Genomic DNA, 16765 nt, shown 5'->3' with positions numbered 1-16765 from the left:
CATGATGCAAGCCAAGACGGGTTTTATTTATTCTTGCAGTTCTGTGAAGCATGTCCTTAAGCGTTATGTCTGTATGTCCTCAGGGGTATAAGAGACCTGGGGAAGGGATGTACGGACCTCCAGCGAAGCGACATGAGGGCGAATCCTATGGCATGCAGTTCAGCGGTCAGCAGCCAGACATGTACAGCCAGTACGGTGGATATCCGGAGCGCAGACCCATGCAGGGGCAGCTTTCGTTCCCATATAACCGTGAACGCATGCAGCACGGGGGACAGGGACCTCCTCAGCATGGAATGATGAGCGGGGGACCGTCGTCCACTCCGAGTGGGGCGCCTCAAGGGAACATGTGGCACCCCAGGTCTGATATGGGCTACGCTTACGCTAGCAGACAGGGCCCTCCTTTCCCCTCCATGAGTCGCGCAGATGACCCAGAGGGCAGGGCGAATCAGGACAGTCAGTGGCCGAGTCACCCGGGCCAACGTCAGTCACCGTATCCTTCACAGTCCTCTGCCAGCTCCATGCCGCCCATGACAAACCGCCAGCCTCCGTCCTCTTACCAGTCCCCTCCAGCCATGTCCAACCACATCGCCCGAGCTCCAAGTCCAGCACCGTTTCCCAGACAAGTCGGAGGTTCTATGTCTCCCAATAAAGCTCAGTTGATGTCGTCTATGAAGATGCCAAAACCAGGAGTTCCCGGGTCCATGCCAAGCTCTCAGAGTGGTGGTGGTGGTGGTGTTCCCGGGCAAGGCCTTCCACCCATACACAGAGAGATTAGCTTTCCTCTTGATTCTGTCGAGGCTACACAGCCTCAGCTAAAGGCTCGTCGACGGTTAACCTCTAAAGACATCGGTAAGTGGCCTGCAGGGTCTAAGAAATGTAATAAAGGTAGTCCCCGACTTACGAACACTCGAGTTATATGAACGGACTGCGGTTCTACATCCGGTTCAATCACGGTAGTGGCTCACATGTACAAAAAAAAAAAAACCACTGCAGTGCACTAGATACCAATAGTTACAATTATATACAATATTTTGAGTGTGTAAGTGAATGTATAAAATGTCTAAAGTCAGGTATATTGTGTGTCTGTGGGTTTGAGGGTGGGTGCGGGAGAAATGAGCCGGCCTCACCGGTTTCAATGAATCAGAAATCGGGGAGCACAATGATAGAAAATGTATGTTCTTTAAAGCTGTCCCGATGGTGAATTATACTATTATAAGTATACTCCACAGTCTGATACAGTGGAAACCAATCTGAGACAAAATGCCGTCTAGGGTTCCCCCCGTGATTTTTTGGGCAACATGATGACAGTGAGGGGAAAGGGATTTAGTCAAGCGAAATGGTATGGTTTATATTGTGTAAGTGTCAAAGGCATACAAGACTCACTTTTTTCAGACTTAAGAACAAATCAGAATAATGAACATGCCCCCAGAACAAAACTTGTTCGTAGGTTGGGGACTAGCTGTAGCTGTCTGTTTCTTGGGCAGTATTATCAATTAGGATTAAATTCCTTTTTGGTCATTAACTAGGAGTAGACGTGGAACCTATTGAACGTATTCTATGTTCATATTTCTGATGCCTCGTTTAATACATTTGGGTGTAGACGTCAGCTCAGAACTGCCCTTTACCCTGCAGGTACACCAGAGGCCTGGCGTGTGATGATGTCTCTGAAGTCTGGTTTGCTAGCAGAGAGCACTTGTGCTTTGGACACGATAAATATTCTACTATATGATGATAATACAGTATCAGCTTTTACCTTGTCGCAGGTAAGTTTGGAAAAGTAGCATGGCCTGGTGCGCTTGCATAGTTTACTTTACAACGTAATTGATTGCGTAACTCGTTTGTACCCTGTGTTTCTAGTTGCCAGGTTTTCTGGAGCTTGTAGTGGAATACTTCAGAAGATGCCTGATTGAGATCTTTGGAATCCTGGAGGAGTATGAAGTGGGTACTGAGGGGCAGAAAACGCTTCTTGGCCCCCTCTCAGAGCCAGCAGAAAAAGAGGAATCGGATCCCGAGGAGCAGGACAGTCTTTCAAATCCTGAGCAGATAGACAACAAGCCTGAAGTAGAGTCTCTGTCTCAAAAGTGTGTTCTTAGCAGCACATCTGGCGGAGACGCTTTGGAAAAGAAGCCAGCAGAGACAACTGAACAAAAGGAGAAGGAGAGAGAAATCGAAGCAGGTAAAGACATTTGTCCTTCCACAGAACCCAGGCCCAAGCAGGCCAGCAAGTACGACAGATTGCCAATAAAGGTGGAGGAGAGGGAGGCAGTCGCAGACCTGGTGGAAGATCGATCTGAACAGCTGGGCTTGGCCGGAGGGTTCACCAGCGGCCTGCTGCACTGGAAGGCTGGTGGAGGAGACTCCACCGCCCACATCCAGACCCACTTCGATAGAAAGTATGAGGGGTCGAGCACTAAACCAGTGGTAACTTTGGAGCTTGAGGAGGTTAAAGAACAAATCACTGAGGATCCCAGTCAAGAGGATTCATCTCCTAAACAAGACCAAGATGTCGTGCATAAACTTCTGACCGTCACTGCAGATGATGCAGGACCTCCACCAGAGAACGAAGCCCAAGATTCCACCCCGGAGAGCAAAGGGAACCATCGCAACCTCACTCTGATGGAAGATGAACCACGTTGCTGGGATGAGGCACCGCTTTCCACAGCCGAGGACTGGCAGGACGAGCTGGCTAAGCGCTGCATATGCATTTCCAACATAGTCCGTGGGCTGTCCTTCGTGCCAGGTAATGATGGCGACATGGCACGGCATCCGGGTCTGGTACTCATCCTGGGCAAGCTGGTCCTTTTGCACCATAAGCACCCCAAGAGGAAGAGGATGCCTCCGACGTACCAGCGCGAAGAGGAGCGAAGTCTGGCTTGCAGCAAGGACGAGTGGTGGTGGGACTGCCTCGGTGCCTTGCACGAGAACACCTTGGTGACCTTGGCCAACATTTCAGGGCAGCTCGATCTGTCAATCTACCCCGAGAGCATCTGCTTGCCCATCCTGGATGGGCTCTTGCACTGGATGGTTTGCCCGTCAGCCGAGGCCCAAGACCCTTTCTGCACGGCGGGTGGCTTCTCTTCTCTGACGCCACAGAGGCTGGTGCTGGAGTGCTTGTGCAAGCTGAGCATCCAGGACTGTAACGTGGACCTACTGTTAGCAACACCGCCGTTCAGCCGACAGGAGCGCCTCTTCGCGACGTTGGTGCGTCATGTGGGCGAACGTAAAAGCCAGGTGTGCCGGGAGATGGCGGTGGCCGTCCTGGCCAACCTGGCGCAAGGCGACCCCACGGCGGCACGTGTCATCGCACTTCAGAAGGGCAGCATCGGGACCCTGATAGGCTTTTTAGAGGACAGCCTTGCCATGGCACAGTATCAGCAGAGTCCTCACAGCCTGCTTCATGCAGGACACGCGACCCACCCCGAGCCACCCAGCATCAACATGATGTGCCGGGCCGCCAAAGCCTTAATGGCGATCGCTCAGGTTGAGGAGAACCGGCCCGAGTTCGTGTTGTACGAGAGCCGCCTGCTGGACATCACGCTGTCATCGGTGCTGAACTCGAGCGTGGCGGGCATTTTGTGCGAGGTGTTGTTTAAGCTGGGACGCTCGTGACACGAGCGCTAATACTAAATAAAGCCTGGCATTGCTAAAAAAAAAAAAATTAGTGGGGACAAAACCACACAGATCGAGATCGTCGGTGTTATATTTTTATTTAAATAATAAAAAATAAAAAAAAGACAAAAAATGTTTTTACTTACAGTTATATAGAGAATATATATAGCTCCTCTACCCCTCCTTTTTTCATTTTGGATTTTTAAATGATTTTAATACAAATATTTAATATTTCATGGTGTTGTTTTCTATTCCTTTTTTTTATTCTTGTTCCTTTTTTTTTTTGTTTTTCTCCCTCAGTTCCGTTTTTTTTTTAACCAAAGTTCTAATCGATACTGTTTATTAGTTTTCCAAAAAAAAAAAAAAGTTTTCTTTTGCTCTTAGGTTGTTTGTTTTTTTAAGTCATTGTGGCTGTTTCTGGTGGGACTTTGTTTGTTTATTTGGGGATGCACATTTATTTAAATTGTGAGATGTGTTGTAGATAGAACTTCTCTTGCAATGTGTTAAAGAAAAAGAAAAAAAAAACTCTAGATTTACTCAAGATATACATGTATCCAGCTCTAAAAAGCATTGTGCAATAGGGTGTAGACGGCTTGTTTGAGGGAAGATTATTACCAAATGTGAATGACTCTTTACCACAGGCAATATTCAAATCTGATAACCAGTATTGCACTGCATAACCACACCAGTATGTGAGGGTAAAAGTGAGAGCTGTTTTTTTTGTTTAGTTTTTTCTTTTTTTTTTTCTTTTCTTTTTTAAAACTTACTCGCTTCCACCAGTATGACCATTAGACCCGCAGGATCAACAGTGTGACAACGGAACTCTACGGCGCTTCAGTTTACCACTTCTCTTCAATCATCATCATCATCATCGTCACATCATATGGGGCTGATTTGTGTATATATATATATGAGCTGTATATTAAACAGGCCCTTTTCACCTTTTTTTTTTTTATAATTTCTCTAAGAGATGTGGTATTATTATACAAAGTGATGGTAGTCAATGCTAATTATTAGCTAAATGAAAATTTTCATCGCCGTCTTCTGTCTGGGGATTAGTCTGCTGTTGTGTAGTTGACGTTCCTGCGTGGACTGTACTACACACAATTCTGTACAAAACAAAAACAGATGGGACCAGGTCCGTCGAACCGCAGTGGATGTCTGGCTTTGAATAAAAAATAAATCAATAAATAAACGACAACAGGCTCTTTTGAAAAGTCAGTCTGTGTAACTGTAATCCAGTAAAATCTGAAGTTATCCCAGAAGTGACTCGAGCAAGAATTCCAATGACAATGTACAACTCTGTGAACTTTTTGTTTTGTTTCTTGGTTTTTGTTTGTTTGTTTCATGCCATATGATAATTTGATCAACATTTGTTTATTAGTATAAAGTCTTTATACTACATGTTCCACATGTTAAAGTAAATGTACATGAAGTCTGGTTGAGCACTGTGAAGGTCGTTTTGGGGTGTTTTGTATTTTATTATTATTATTTGAACATTTATTTATATTTTTTTAATTTAAAGCGGTGCAACGTTTCATGCTAAAATTCTACCCATTTCTCATCCCGTTAGTGTCGTGTCAGATAGCAGGTTTACTGCGGCGCACCGTGGGATCCTAGCGTCAGTTCGACAGGGAATAAAAGATGGTGGGTGCTTATGATCAGGCGTTAGTTGACTCAGCGCATCTGACTCAGTTTTTGAATCCCTGGGAAAAAATAAAATAATAAATTACATAATTAACTGAATCAGATGTGTTGGAAAAAGAAAACAGCTTCACAGAAAACAACTTTTTGATTTTTTTTTTTTTTCAAGTTTTTGATTGAATCATAGATAAATCTTTTTTTTTCTTTTTCTTTCTTTTTTTTTAAGCGATCATTTACGTTGGCAGTAAATTAAGGTGCTCAGATACAGCAAGGCTTCACCACACAGCTCTAATTTCAAGTCCTCTGTGTTTAATGAGTTCAAATAGTAATTACATTTAAGGAAGCGGTCAAATAGCCTTTTCTATCAATAGTGTTACGAGAGTTACAAAGCCGCTTTTTCTTCAAATCTGAGCGTTTTAACAAACGAAAGCAAAGCTGTGATTATTCTAAAATTTGGAAGATATACAGTACAGTGTGTGTATATACAGTATAGCGACGGTTGACCATATATAATTTTTTTTTTTCTTGCCACATGTGCCATTCTGATTGAATATGGAGTCTCTGACGCTTTAGAAAAGTCTATTAAAACAGACCTGAGATCAGTCTGTCCATCAAATCTGACTGGGATTTCTGATTTCCATTATTACAGCTTAATTTGTCCTTTTTGTCTTCTGTATATACCAAAAACTGTGGCATTTATTGTAGAACATAAGCACGTGGAGGAAAGCAGCCTAATCCTAATCAGCCTCTTTCCGATAAAGAGGAATCACTCTTTATTTTCTTAGGAATCAGACCAATTTCCAAAGATTCCTGTTTGTGTGCGTTACACAGAAAATGAAAAGCCACTTATCGAAACACTGTAGCTCACTCCTCCTCCAAACTTCTCTCATATCCATTGATTTATATTTAACATTTAAACACTCAGGTTGATTTCATACACCTTTTTTTTTTTTTTTTTAATAGTTTACAAACGTCTGCTTAAGTGATGACCAACATGACTGATGAGTAAGAGCAGTTACCTAACCATCAGCACTATCTGTGTTCAAGCTCATAAAGATATACCTTACATATATAATTGCTTTTTGGCTCACCCTGGAGCTTCATTTACCAACAAAAACTATGTGGCCAAAAGTATGTGGACACCTGTTCATCAAACCTATTTTTGTATGTTTCTTCCTTTAACTGTTACAGTGAGTGTTGCAATTCTCCTCGTCTGGAGTTAAGAGAACCAAATCTGTTCCAGCATGACAGTAGACTTGTGTGTAAAGCTACAGTACGTGAAGACACTGTTTGCTAAGGATGGAGCGGAAGAAAGAAAAAAAAAAAAAAAACAGGACCTGTGTGAAAATCAGGTGTCCACAAACTTTTGGTTGCATGGAGTATTTTGCCGCTTCAATCCCAGAATTACTCTGGAGATTAAATTATAAATCCCTGTACAGCACACATTATTTTGTTTTTAATTAAAAATGCTCCAAAGCCAATTTAAATGGTCATGTTTGACAAATAAAGCCCCAAAATGTCCTTTTAACCAGCAGCTTCATTTGTCAGACGTGTAGAATCGTCGGTTCGCTACAGACACGGAGTCGGTCGTTTCCCCAGAACGGTTCTTCGACATTACGCTCCTTAAAAAGTCAGCGGGCACTTTACAACAGTTTGTTCATCGGGTGAGGGGACGCGTCCCGGAACATCTGCGATCATTTGGACTTAAATATCGAGTCCCAGTCGAGAGGCGGCGTGTCCGGCTGAGTGTCCTCGTTTTTCGGGATGGCAGGAAAGATGGACTGCATCTTCTGTCGGAATTCTAACAACTGCAAAAAAAAAAAAAAAAAAAAGTGGTTGTTTAATGTTGAGAACATTTCTAAAAACGCAACACATGAAAGTCACATACACACTTACGCTGTGAACACCAAGAGCTTTCCACACCGTGAAGGTGAGGAGACCGACTCCACACCAGGCATACAGGGAACCCCATCCGAGCGCACGCAGAGCTAACGACGCTCCGCTCTCGGGCACCGCCGCCGTCCCGACCACGCCCTGAAACACATGGTGAGAGGGCTGGACCCCAGTGCTTAAACTCTGAACAATTAAAGATGTCGGAGAGAGGACCAATATTAATGTATCTTGGGAACCGGAGGTTTCTTCTGCTCTCGATTTAAGCATGACCTCATCTTCAACATGAGATTAAAAAATCAGTCAACCAAACCTTAACCGCCTGACGTGAGTCCAGTCGAACGCAGCGTTAAACTCTCTGGCACGATATATCTGCGTGTTTAATATTTCACAATCAAGTGTTTCCTCATACATGGATTTATTTACAGAGGCCACCACAGGATATTTTTTTCTAACTTAAAATGGATCTCATACAGCTAACTTTATTACCACTGAATACATTTTAATCGGTTAACTTCTTAATATCAGTTACTTGATTAACTTGAGATTAACATCTCAAGTTACTTCAGAAAACGTTTGAATAAAGTCAGGACATCAGGAGAATCCTGCCGTGATTTTAAGTGACGCCAAGGCTGAGAGAGAGAGAGACCCAGGAGTCTGCCCTGATATCTGGATCTGTCTGCAAAATCGAGTTTAAACAGCGCTCAAATGGACTGTGACGTTCCCACGACCTCACACACGCAACAAATCTAATTGTGGCTTTCTAAACACACACACACACACTGCTAAAGTTGTGTGTTTACAGAAAAAAGTGTCTGGGACAACAAGACGCACTGTTCCTCTGTGAGCTGACGAATGAACACCATCTGCAGCACTGATGGGGGGGATTGTGCAATACGAAAAACAAACACACAGTACAACACGACAAAACAACAGTTTAATAAGAGTGAAGAGGAAAAAAAACAGCTCAGGAGAGTCAGAAAAGAGAGGTATGAGTTTTGTGGGCTGTATAAGAGAAGTTATGTAAGTGTAAGACAGCGAGATTACAATGTCCTTAAGGATGAAAAAAAAACTGCCATGTCTCATCCGTACGCTAACAAACACTTAGTCAAAGACTTAAGCACCTGATTGCTCTCAGGACTCGTTATATTAAATGTTCAGGGCTTTAATTAGTCCCAAAACCGAAATCAGTAAGGCTTCGGATTCCTGCTGAGTAAAACTCGTATTTGCCGAGACTCGTATTGCGATTCTGTAAGCATCAGAATTTTATAAATATTCTGATTATTTTATTATTTTGCAAATAATTTGCTCCTACCACACAGGATGATGTGCTGCCTGCTAATGTGTAAATAGTTAAGAGCACCACCTGTAGGACTAAAGAGGAACAGCAACATTTTAACCACCTCAAATGCAAACATACTGTATATTATTATCTTATTTTATTTTTTACGTAAAACCATTTATTGTGTAATCAAATGAAATGTGAAATGCCACATAAAAACAAAGGGAATTGTTATTGATTAGGGCCCAATCACTGTGACGATAACCTTATGTCGTCATAGTGTGTGATTTCTGATGTCTGACGTCATAGTGCCTGGGCCCTTAACATGTATAATCACGATCGAAACCACATGAAAATTGGCAGGCAGATTGCCAATTTCAGAGTCTCACAAGGGATTTTGCTGCATAGCTGATATACACTCGCACGTATGCACGTGAAACCCGGTACACATTTAGATCTCATTAAGCCGAACTTAACTCTTACTTACCCTTACCCAAGTACTGGGGGGAAAAAAGCTCCATTAAATTGAAAGCTCAGTGGTTAATGTGTTTTACTACTGATTGAAAGGTCCCAGGTTCAAACCCCAGCGCCACTGTCAGGCCCTTGAGCAAAGCGTTTTACTGTGCTGTGAGATACATGACAAATAACTGAATTGTTATCGTCACACAGTAAATAAGATGTAAAGCTATCTTTCTGTAAATGTTCCCACCTTACTGAACCACTCAGGGCTCTTTTTTTTAGCCAAAGCGAGGGTCGAGCCGAATCCAGCGATCATCCCTGCAGTGGCCACTGTTGTCAGAAACGCACCGCCTGCAAGAGAACAAACACAATCAAGTGTCAAACTTTGCCACAGCATGGCATTGTGACTCCTGAACCGCAATGCAGCGATGATAATTAATCCTCTGTCATTACAAGAACATTCCCTCAGCAAGCTATACAGGAAACCCTGGTTACTGGCACGATCAAAAAAGACGGGTTTTGTCTGTACATTGGTCAGAACGTCAGTCACTCTTTCACTGATATGTTTCATACATCAAAAAGCACGAAACCAGTCTCATAAAAATGTCTGTCCGTCTGCATGTAAAACTGGCCGGACAGAATTAAATAAAACTTTTTTTGCAGTACTTAGATTTCTGCCTGAAGTTTAAGCTGCACCATAAGTAAAATCAAAATGTTGATGAAAAGTGATGTTATGAACTGTTATGTGCCGGATTTAATAATCTACTGTACTAATGCGCTACTGTCTCAATGTAAACAATCACCTGCACCAATGAATATTAATTAGAAAAGATAAAGTGAATGTTTTTACTATCATTAGTTCATATTTTCACTTTGGCTGAAATAACAGCGCTGAAGTGGTATAAGTGAATTTTAACACGCTGAAGACAAAACCTCATCTTTATCCGATCTACTTTTTAGATTTCTCATCTGTGATTCACTCTCCGATTACCGAACAGGGAGTGTATTTGTCTGAGCACCAAAGATAGAAGTACAAGAATGTGATTTCTTTGTATTAATAAGTTAGACAGAGAGTTCTGCCGTACAGAAAGACAGACTGGCATGTACGTGGGCATCAACCTGAAATAATAGTAATATCACTGATGACTGTACATTAAAGATCATCAGATTATTTTTTGCTTTAACCTCTTAACTATTTCTACAAACACTTTGGGAAACACACTGGGTGCAAAACTTATCAGGAATACCAGTGGCCTAGATATCAATATCATCATTAAAGCTATTAACATTAATTATATATATATATATATATATATATATATATATATATAGCTTCTATACTAAACACATTTAACACAAGCACAATGGATCTATATAAATGGACAAAACATTATTCTACACATTAAAATAATAACAATCTTATGCTTGTACACACATTAATACTCTGTTCTGTAAGTGAAGGAAGAAGGTTATTTTACAGTTTAAATGTGTGAGAAGCCAAACTCATATTATAGTTATATTAGTCAGACTCTCAGTTATAGATAACACGAGGTTTAACACCCGAACCTGACCTGCTCGTTATTCCTGTACAACAGCGGATATTATAACCTTCTGAATTTAAACACTTTAATATTTACCTTTTAATATCTGTAATTTCTCCTCGTGCACACTGTCAGTCCCAGGAGGAGGTGTGTTGACATTCAGCTGGTCGGCCGCCATCTTGGCTGTGTTACTGTGATAGGAAACCGGGTGGAAACCAATTTACCCCCGGAACCTTTGTTCAGAAGGAAATTCCGCACACTGTTACCACTTAGAGAAGAGTCGAGATTAATAATAATAATAATAATAATAATCTCAAATTAATAATAAGAAAATATTTTTGAAAAAAAAAACTTTATTATTATTATTATTATTAATATTATTATATGTAATACATATATATATATACATACATACATATGTATGTATAAATATATGTATAAAAATATATGTATAAAATTATTGGCTATATATATATATATATATATATATAAATACTTTATTATTATTAATAAATGTAATATATATATATATATATATATATATATAATTTATATATACATTTATAATTTAAATGTGACAAATAAAATTTGAATTTGAATTTGAAAAGTTATATTATATATATATATATATATATATATATATATATATATATATATATATATATAATAAAAACATTAAAACAGCTATTTAATTTATATCTAATATATAAAATTATTTGATATATATATATATATATAATATAACTATATATATATATATATATATATATATATCAAATAATTTTATATATTAGATATAAATTAAATAGCTGTTTTAATGTTTTTATTTATTCTTATTTCATAAGAGAAAAAATGTATGTGTATATATATATATATATATATATAGTTGTTTAACATAATTAGACATTTTAATATCTTATATCTAAAACTCTTTGCTATACATCACTACTATCAGAGCTGACAGATAAAACTTATGTGTGTCTTTTATTATTTTTTTTCCCCTCCCTTCCCATATTTTGACCATTTAACAGATGTAGAGAGCTAAAACCAACCCAGTTTAAAGCATTTTCTAGCTGCTGCTGGAAACCAACACACTGGGTTGATTTAAGGATTATGGTACAACATGGGAGTTGGAACTAATTGTCTATAAGTGGCATTATATTATATTAGTACTATAGCTAAAAATGATTGAACAGCACCCTAGAAAATATATTGACATAATATACTGGCAAGAATGTACAATAAATCTTAACAATTATCATTAGAAATTTTAGCTTTTAATATATAAAACCCTGCTGCTATACACAGCTGGTGGCGTTGTGGTTAGCAGTCTCTCCTCGCACCTCCAGGGTTGAGGCTTTGATTCCCATCTCGAGGTCTGTGTATAAAGTTTGCATGTTCTCCCTGTGCTTGGTTGGTTTCCTCCGGTTATTCTGCTTTCCTCCCACTTCCAGATTAGACTAATTGTTGTTCCCAAATTGTAGTTGACTGTGAATGTTAACTGAAAGCCCTACCAGAGTCATAAAACTGGGAATGAATACAATTGTCACTGTTGGACTACAGAGGTTCATGGATGAATGGATGGATGCATACACAACTACTATCAGAACTGGCAGATTCACTGACATTCACACCACATTAAATGAACTTGTCTACTTTTTTTCCTGCATATTTAGACCATTTAAGAGATTTAAAGAGCTACCGTAAACACTTCTCAGTTTAAATCATTCTCTAGCTGCTGATGAAAACCATGACATTTGGATTTATCTAAGAGTTTAGTCACAGCATGGGAGTCACATTAATTTATCTTGTTTGGATTTCTATTTAATAAATTTAACAACTGAATGTCTAAAGGTGCCATTAATTCACATTCTTCTTCTTTGTCTTTTTCTTCTTATTATTATTATTATATTTATTATTATCTTCTCCTTATTAGTATTATTATTATTATCATTATTAAAAATAGTAGTAGTATAGCAGTAGTAGTTTAACTAAAAGAAACTAACAGGAACCTAGAAAATCCATCTATCCGCTAGGAATGTCTGTAGTCCAACTAGGGACCATTGTAATTTTTTTTATGACCTCCAGTCAACATTCACACACACAGGGCAATTTAGGAACACCAATTAGTCTAATCTGAATCTTTGGACTGTGGGAAGAAACCGGAGTACCCAAAACACCAAGCATAGAGGGAACGCCACCATGCCGCTATTTGTTATTGCTATTAGAATTAGCAGTAAAGCTGAAAAAGAAATTACCAGCAACCTGGAAAAGATATAGACCTAATAGAATAATCAGAAGATGCAATAAATCTTAACAATAAATCAGTTATTTTTATGTCATGTATACTTTTTTCCTTTTACAGTAATAAATAAAAACATCCAATTAAACCAAATGATTTCTAAAGATGTTAAACAATCTAATGATTGTTTCCCATCATCAGGAATTTTAATATCTAATATTCACACCACATTAAATGAACTCTTTAAATTTACATGTTTGGTATATTTAGGCAATTTAAAAGATTAAAAAAAGTAAAAACAACCCAGTTTGAGTCATTCATCACAAGCTGCTGATGGAAACCAACACATTCGGTTTATCTAAGAATTCATTCACAGTATGGGAGTTGCATTCGTTCACATTAATGAATTAAGCAACTAAAAGTCTGTAGGTGCCATTTATTCATATTCATATTATGATTATTATTATTAGTAGTAGTAGTAGTAGTAGTAGTAAAGCTAAAAAGAAACCAGCAGCCTATAAAATATAGAGAAATAAAACAGTAACAAGAAGATGCAATGAATCTTAACAATAAATCAGTCCATTTTATATCATATATCCTTTTTTTCTTCTAATTTTACAGTAATAATAAAAATAATTAATTTAAATATAATTTAAATAAGGATTGTTTAACATCATTAGAACTTAGAAATGAAAACAATTAGACAGATGATATTTAAATATAAAATGTTTTTTTATTTATTTTTGTATTTTTGTCCTTCATATTTAGACCATTTAACAGAGTTTAAAACATTTCCCAGGTCTGATTTTGTGGATAAATCCTAAATGCCTCCTTGGTGCCTATATAGGGTACTCGGATGTGGATATGGATCTAAAGCCCTACATAGTGCATATGTTCAATAATAAGGAGAATATTGGGATTGAGCCCAGTCCCTTCGTAGTGGGAAGTGAGTGTAAGCTGTGTGTATGTATGTGTGTATATATATATGTGTGTGTGTGTGTGTGTGTGTGTGCATATATACAGTATACGGGTGTATGTGTGTACACAATGCAGGAGATTTTTTTTTTTTAACTGGAGGATTGCGCAATTCAAACGGTCGGATTCTTTTTTCCATTTAAAAAAAAGCCTTTGATGTCAATTTAAATACAAACAAGATCGTTCCATATTAACGGGAGCCGCCTACAGAGAGCTCTGCGCTCGTTTGATCCGCAGCTTCGGGATGCATGATGATCAGACCGACTCCAGCCTTTCTGCGTTACAGACGCGCGTCTTCCTGGAGCTGATCATCGGTGATCGCGGTGTTTGTGCGCAGAGAGAGAGAGAGAGAGAGAGAGAGAGGCGGCAGGGACAGCGTTCTGGTTGGTAAATGAATCCCAGACGGAGATCAGACAGCGGATGTAGGAGGAGGAGGACACGAGAAGGACGGGGGTGTTCTGTGATTCCTGATCTGGAATAAAACAGCGAAGACGTGGATAAACACTGACATCTCTCCACTCTGTAGAAATGGAGAAGCTCACATCATCCTCAGGAACCTTCCATCCTTCCATTCTCTAGCTGCTGATGGAAACCATCACGCTGGATTTATCCAAGGATTCATTCACAGCATGGGATTCTTTCCTCTTGTCTGGAGCTAAACTAAGTAAATGTCCTTAGATGCCACCAATTCACCGAATCCATCCATCCATCCATCCATCCATCCATCCACCCACCCATCCATCCTTCCGGTCGTCTCTTCAGCTCCGATAGTGCACCCGTTCTTTCTATCTGTTCGTCAAAAGTGATGCTGGTCCACATGACGCCTCTGCATCTGGCTCTCTACTTTTTTAAACCAGGCGTTTGTTGAGAAACGACACAAGACCTGCAGACATGCATCTGGGACTGGACGAGAGCCGGGAATGTCAGTACAATCAGATCTGCACCCATCATAACTCCTCTTCCATGGAAAGCCAGCACACCAAGAAGAGGAGAGTGAAGAGAAAGTGGCAGGTCTTCCCAGGCCGGAACAAGTTCTACTGCGATGGCCGGATCATGATGGCAAAGCAGTCCGGTGTGTTCTATCTCACCATGGCGCTGATCCTCGTGACCAGCGGGCTGTTCTTCACATTCGAGTAAGTGTTGAGGAATCATTCGAGTGACGAGTCAACTGTGCATGCGCCACGTTCTCAGGCTTCCAGTGATAATCACAGTGTTGTTGGTTAGCAGTTTGTTCTTCACACCAGCTCTGACCCACAGATGCTGGTCTGTACTTTTTATTGCTGTATTTGTAAACCACTGAACCTGAGAGTATACTTGCAAGTGGCATGGAGTAAAGACCTCGACACGTTTAAGCTTTTAGGGGGAAAAAAAAGTCAAATATAGACCTGTGAATGTTTTTGTGGTTTGTCCCTCTGTGGGACCCTTATTGCAGGTTTTTATATATTGAAAAAAAAAGTCCCTCCAAAAGCCAAACCACAGAACCTTTTCGTACATCTATCAATCTAGGAACCTCTGTAGTCCAACTAGGAACCAATGGTGACAACAAGGAGGCCAATGGTGACAAAGAATCTTTCAGGGATGTAGAAATAGTTATTTCATGCCCATGAATGTATTGTTATGGAGCACTGTAAACTTTAAAAGAAAGTTGAATCTAAAATCATCAAGCTTCTTCAGTTGTACTTGTGCAGGAACTTCATACAGCAATTGATGATCAAGGTTTCAAGTAGAAGGTTTCTCAGTGAGAAAGGTACTAAGGTGTTGCAACTTACTTTATTTATAATGCACTGATTGGTCTTGGTCCTGGTTTGACACTCATGAAATGAAAGTGTAACCTTTTCTGATACCACTCGATAGGACCTTTACGAGTTCCTGATGCTTCTGGATTCAGGAAACTTTTTTATTCTTCTAAGAGTATACTTTCTAAGCAAATGAACTGTAAGGGGCAGGAAATATTGGTTTCTAAACCTGTTTACAATGGGGTTTGCATGTTCTCCTCATGCTTGATGGGTTTCCTCTGGGTACTCCAGTTTCCTCCCATAGTCCAAAAGCATGCAGATTAGGCTATTTGGCTATTAGGTGACTCCCAAATTGCCCGTAGTGTGCGAATGTTGACCAGAGGTCCTGCCATGGTTGTAAAAATGGGAAAAATTCCAATAGTCACCACTGGTCTCCACAGTTCCTAGTTGGAATGCAGAGATTCCTATATGGATGTATCGAGTGTTTTATATAGAAATCTTAAGAGTTCTCCAACAGAGCCAAACCAAAAGACCTTCAGACATCTAGTTATTTTTATTTAGGAAGTATACTCTTTGCAAATGGCTTAATCTAGAACCTTGGATGCTTCAGAGTCGTCCCTCTGCAATATGTCTTATAAATAGTCTTCTGAACTTTACAATAGAGGATATCTCTTTTAGGTTAGCACTGTGGACTGACACCGACAGGGTCGATGGTTCGATTCCTGCCTTGGATTCTGTGGCTACGTAGAGTTTGCCTGTACTGCCCTGGCTTGGTGGGTTCCTTCTGGGTACTCCAGTTTCTTCCTACAGGAATTGGCGTTCCCAAATTGCCTGTAGTGTGTGTGCCTTGCTATAGACTGGCACCATGTTCAACGATATCCGTTTTTAAAAAGGTTCCAATCATTTTAGTACCGGCACACTAAGCATAAAAAAAAAAAAAAAAAACTTTTTCAATTTGCAACTCAATTTAAATGTTTTTGTGTGCCATTTGTTTAGTATCTAGATGGAAAAAGGCTGCGAGTCCTCACCCTGATCCAAAGACAGGCACAGACAGAAAGATGAAGCTTAATGATCTCTCTCAAGGGTTCTACTGAGGCTCACTAAGAGTCCTGGGATTAAAACTTTACTGGTGTTTTTTACAGTGAAGTCCCAAATGTCCTTACCTCCTCCACAGGGAGACTATGAGACATGATACACAGTAATTATTTCCTCACCCCTGTCTTGCATCCGTAGCATTTTTCAAATGAGGCAGAATTCAGTATGGTGATAGTAGTGAGACGTTTTTATAGGTATCGCAGTTAATCCTACAGTACATAACCCGCCAAAGTTAAGGAGACGAGAACGTCACATGTTTAAAGGTGCTGATGCAGAAGGTGTAGCTTTACTG

At 39.9% G+C, this 16765-nt stretch overlaps 3 protein-coding genes across 7 annotated transcripts in view; 2 read left to right on the top strand and 1 right to left on the bottom strand.

The window, feature by feature from the left end:
• Positions 1 to 5064, top strand: part of arid1b (AT rich interactive domain 1B (SWI1-like)) — a 69233-nt gene extending 64169 nt beyond the window's left edge. For all 5 annotated transcript variants that reach the window (XM_053488732.1, XM_053488730.1, XM_053488731.1 and 2 more), the window contains 3 exons: positions 84 to 849; positions 1633 to 1763; positions 1858 to 5064. In XM_053488732.1, the coding sequence (XP_053344707.1) occupies positions 84 to 849; positions 1633 to 1763; positions 1858 to 3609 (2649 nt within the window). In that variant the 3' untranslated portion in view covers positions 3610 to 5064. The remainder of the gene's footprint in view (positions 1 to 83; positions 850 to 1632; positions 1764 to 1857) is intronic.
• Positions 5065 to 5594: 530 nt separating this feature from the next.
• tmem242 (transmembrane protein 242) lies at positions 5595 to 10603 on the bottom strand. The gene is made up of 4 exons (XM_053488735.1): positions 10522 to 10603; positions 9135 to 9235; positions 7150 to 7287; positions 5595 to 7061 (listed from the first exon to the last, which is right to left on the bottom strand). Exons 1-4 carry the CDS (start codon positions 10601 to 10603, stop codon positions 6948 to 6950), a joined length of 435 nt encoding a protein of 144 aa, XP_053344710.1. The 3' UTR covers positions 5595 to 6947.
• Positions 10604 to 13892: 3289 nt separating this feature from the next.
• Positions 13893 to 16765, top strand: part of zdhhc14 (zinc finger DHHC-type palmitoyltransferase 14) — a 30295-nt gene continuing 27422 nt past the window's right edge. The window contains exon 1 of the mRNA XM_053488997.1: positions 13893 to 14775. Coding sequence (XP_053344972.1) covers positions 14534 to 14775 — 242 coding nt within the window. The 5' untranslated portion in view covers positions 13893 to 14533. The remainder of the gene's footprint in view (positions 14776 to 16765) is intronic.

Source organism: Clarias gariepinus, chromosome 27 (assembly GCF_024256425.1).
Source record: "Clarias gariepinus isolate MV-2021 ecotype Netherlands chromosome 27, CGAR_prim_01v2, whole genome shotgun sequence".
In the NCBI taxonomy this organism is placed as follows: domain Eukaryota; kingdom Metazoa; phylum Chordata; class Actinopteri; order Siluriformes; family Clariidae; genus Clarias; species Clarias gariepinus.
This window is presented reverse-complemented; position numbering and strand designations above follow the sequence as displayed.

Excerpts from the sequence above, each read along its gene's own strand:
- tmem242 (XM_053488735.1), bottom strand. The coding sequence starts at position 10,603 with ATGGCGGCCGACCAGCTGAATGTCAACACACCTCCTCCTGGGACTGAC. Across the intron at positions 9,236-10,521 it reads GAAATTACAGATATTAAAAG|GCGGTGCGTTTCTGACAACA; the intron begins GTAAATATTAAA and ends GTTCTCTTGCAG. Across the intron at positions 7,288-9,134 it reads GCCCTGAGTGGTTCAGTAAG|GGCGTGGTCGGGACGGCGGC; the intron begins GTGGGAACATTT and ends CATGTGTTTCAG.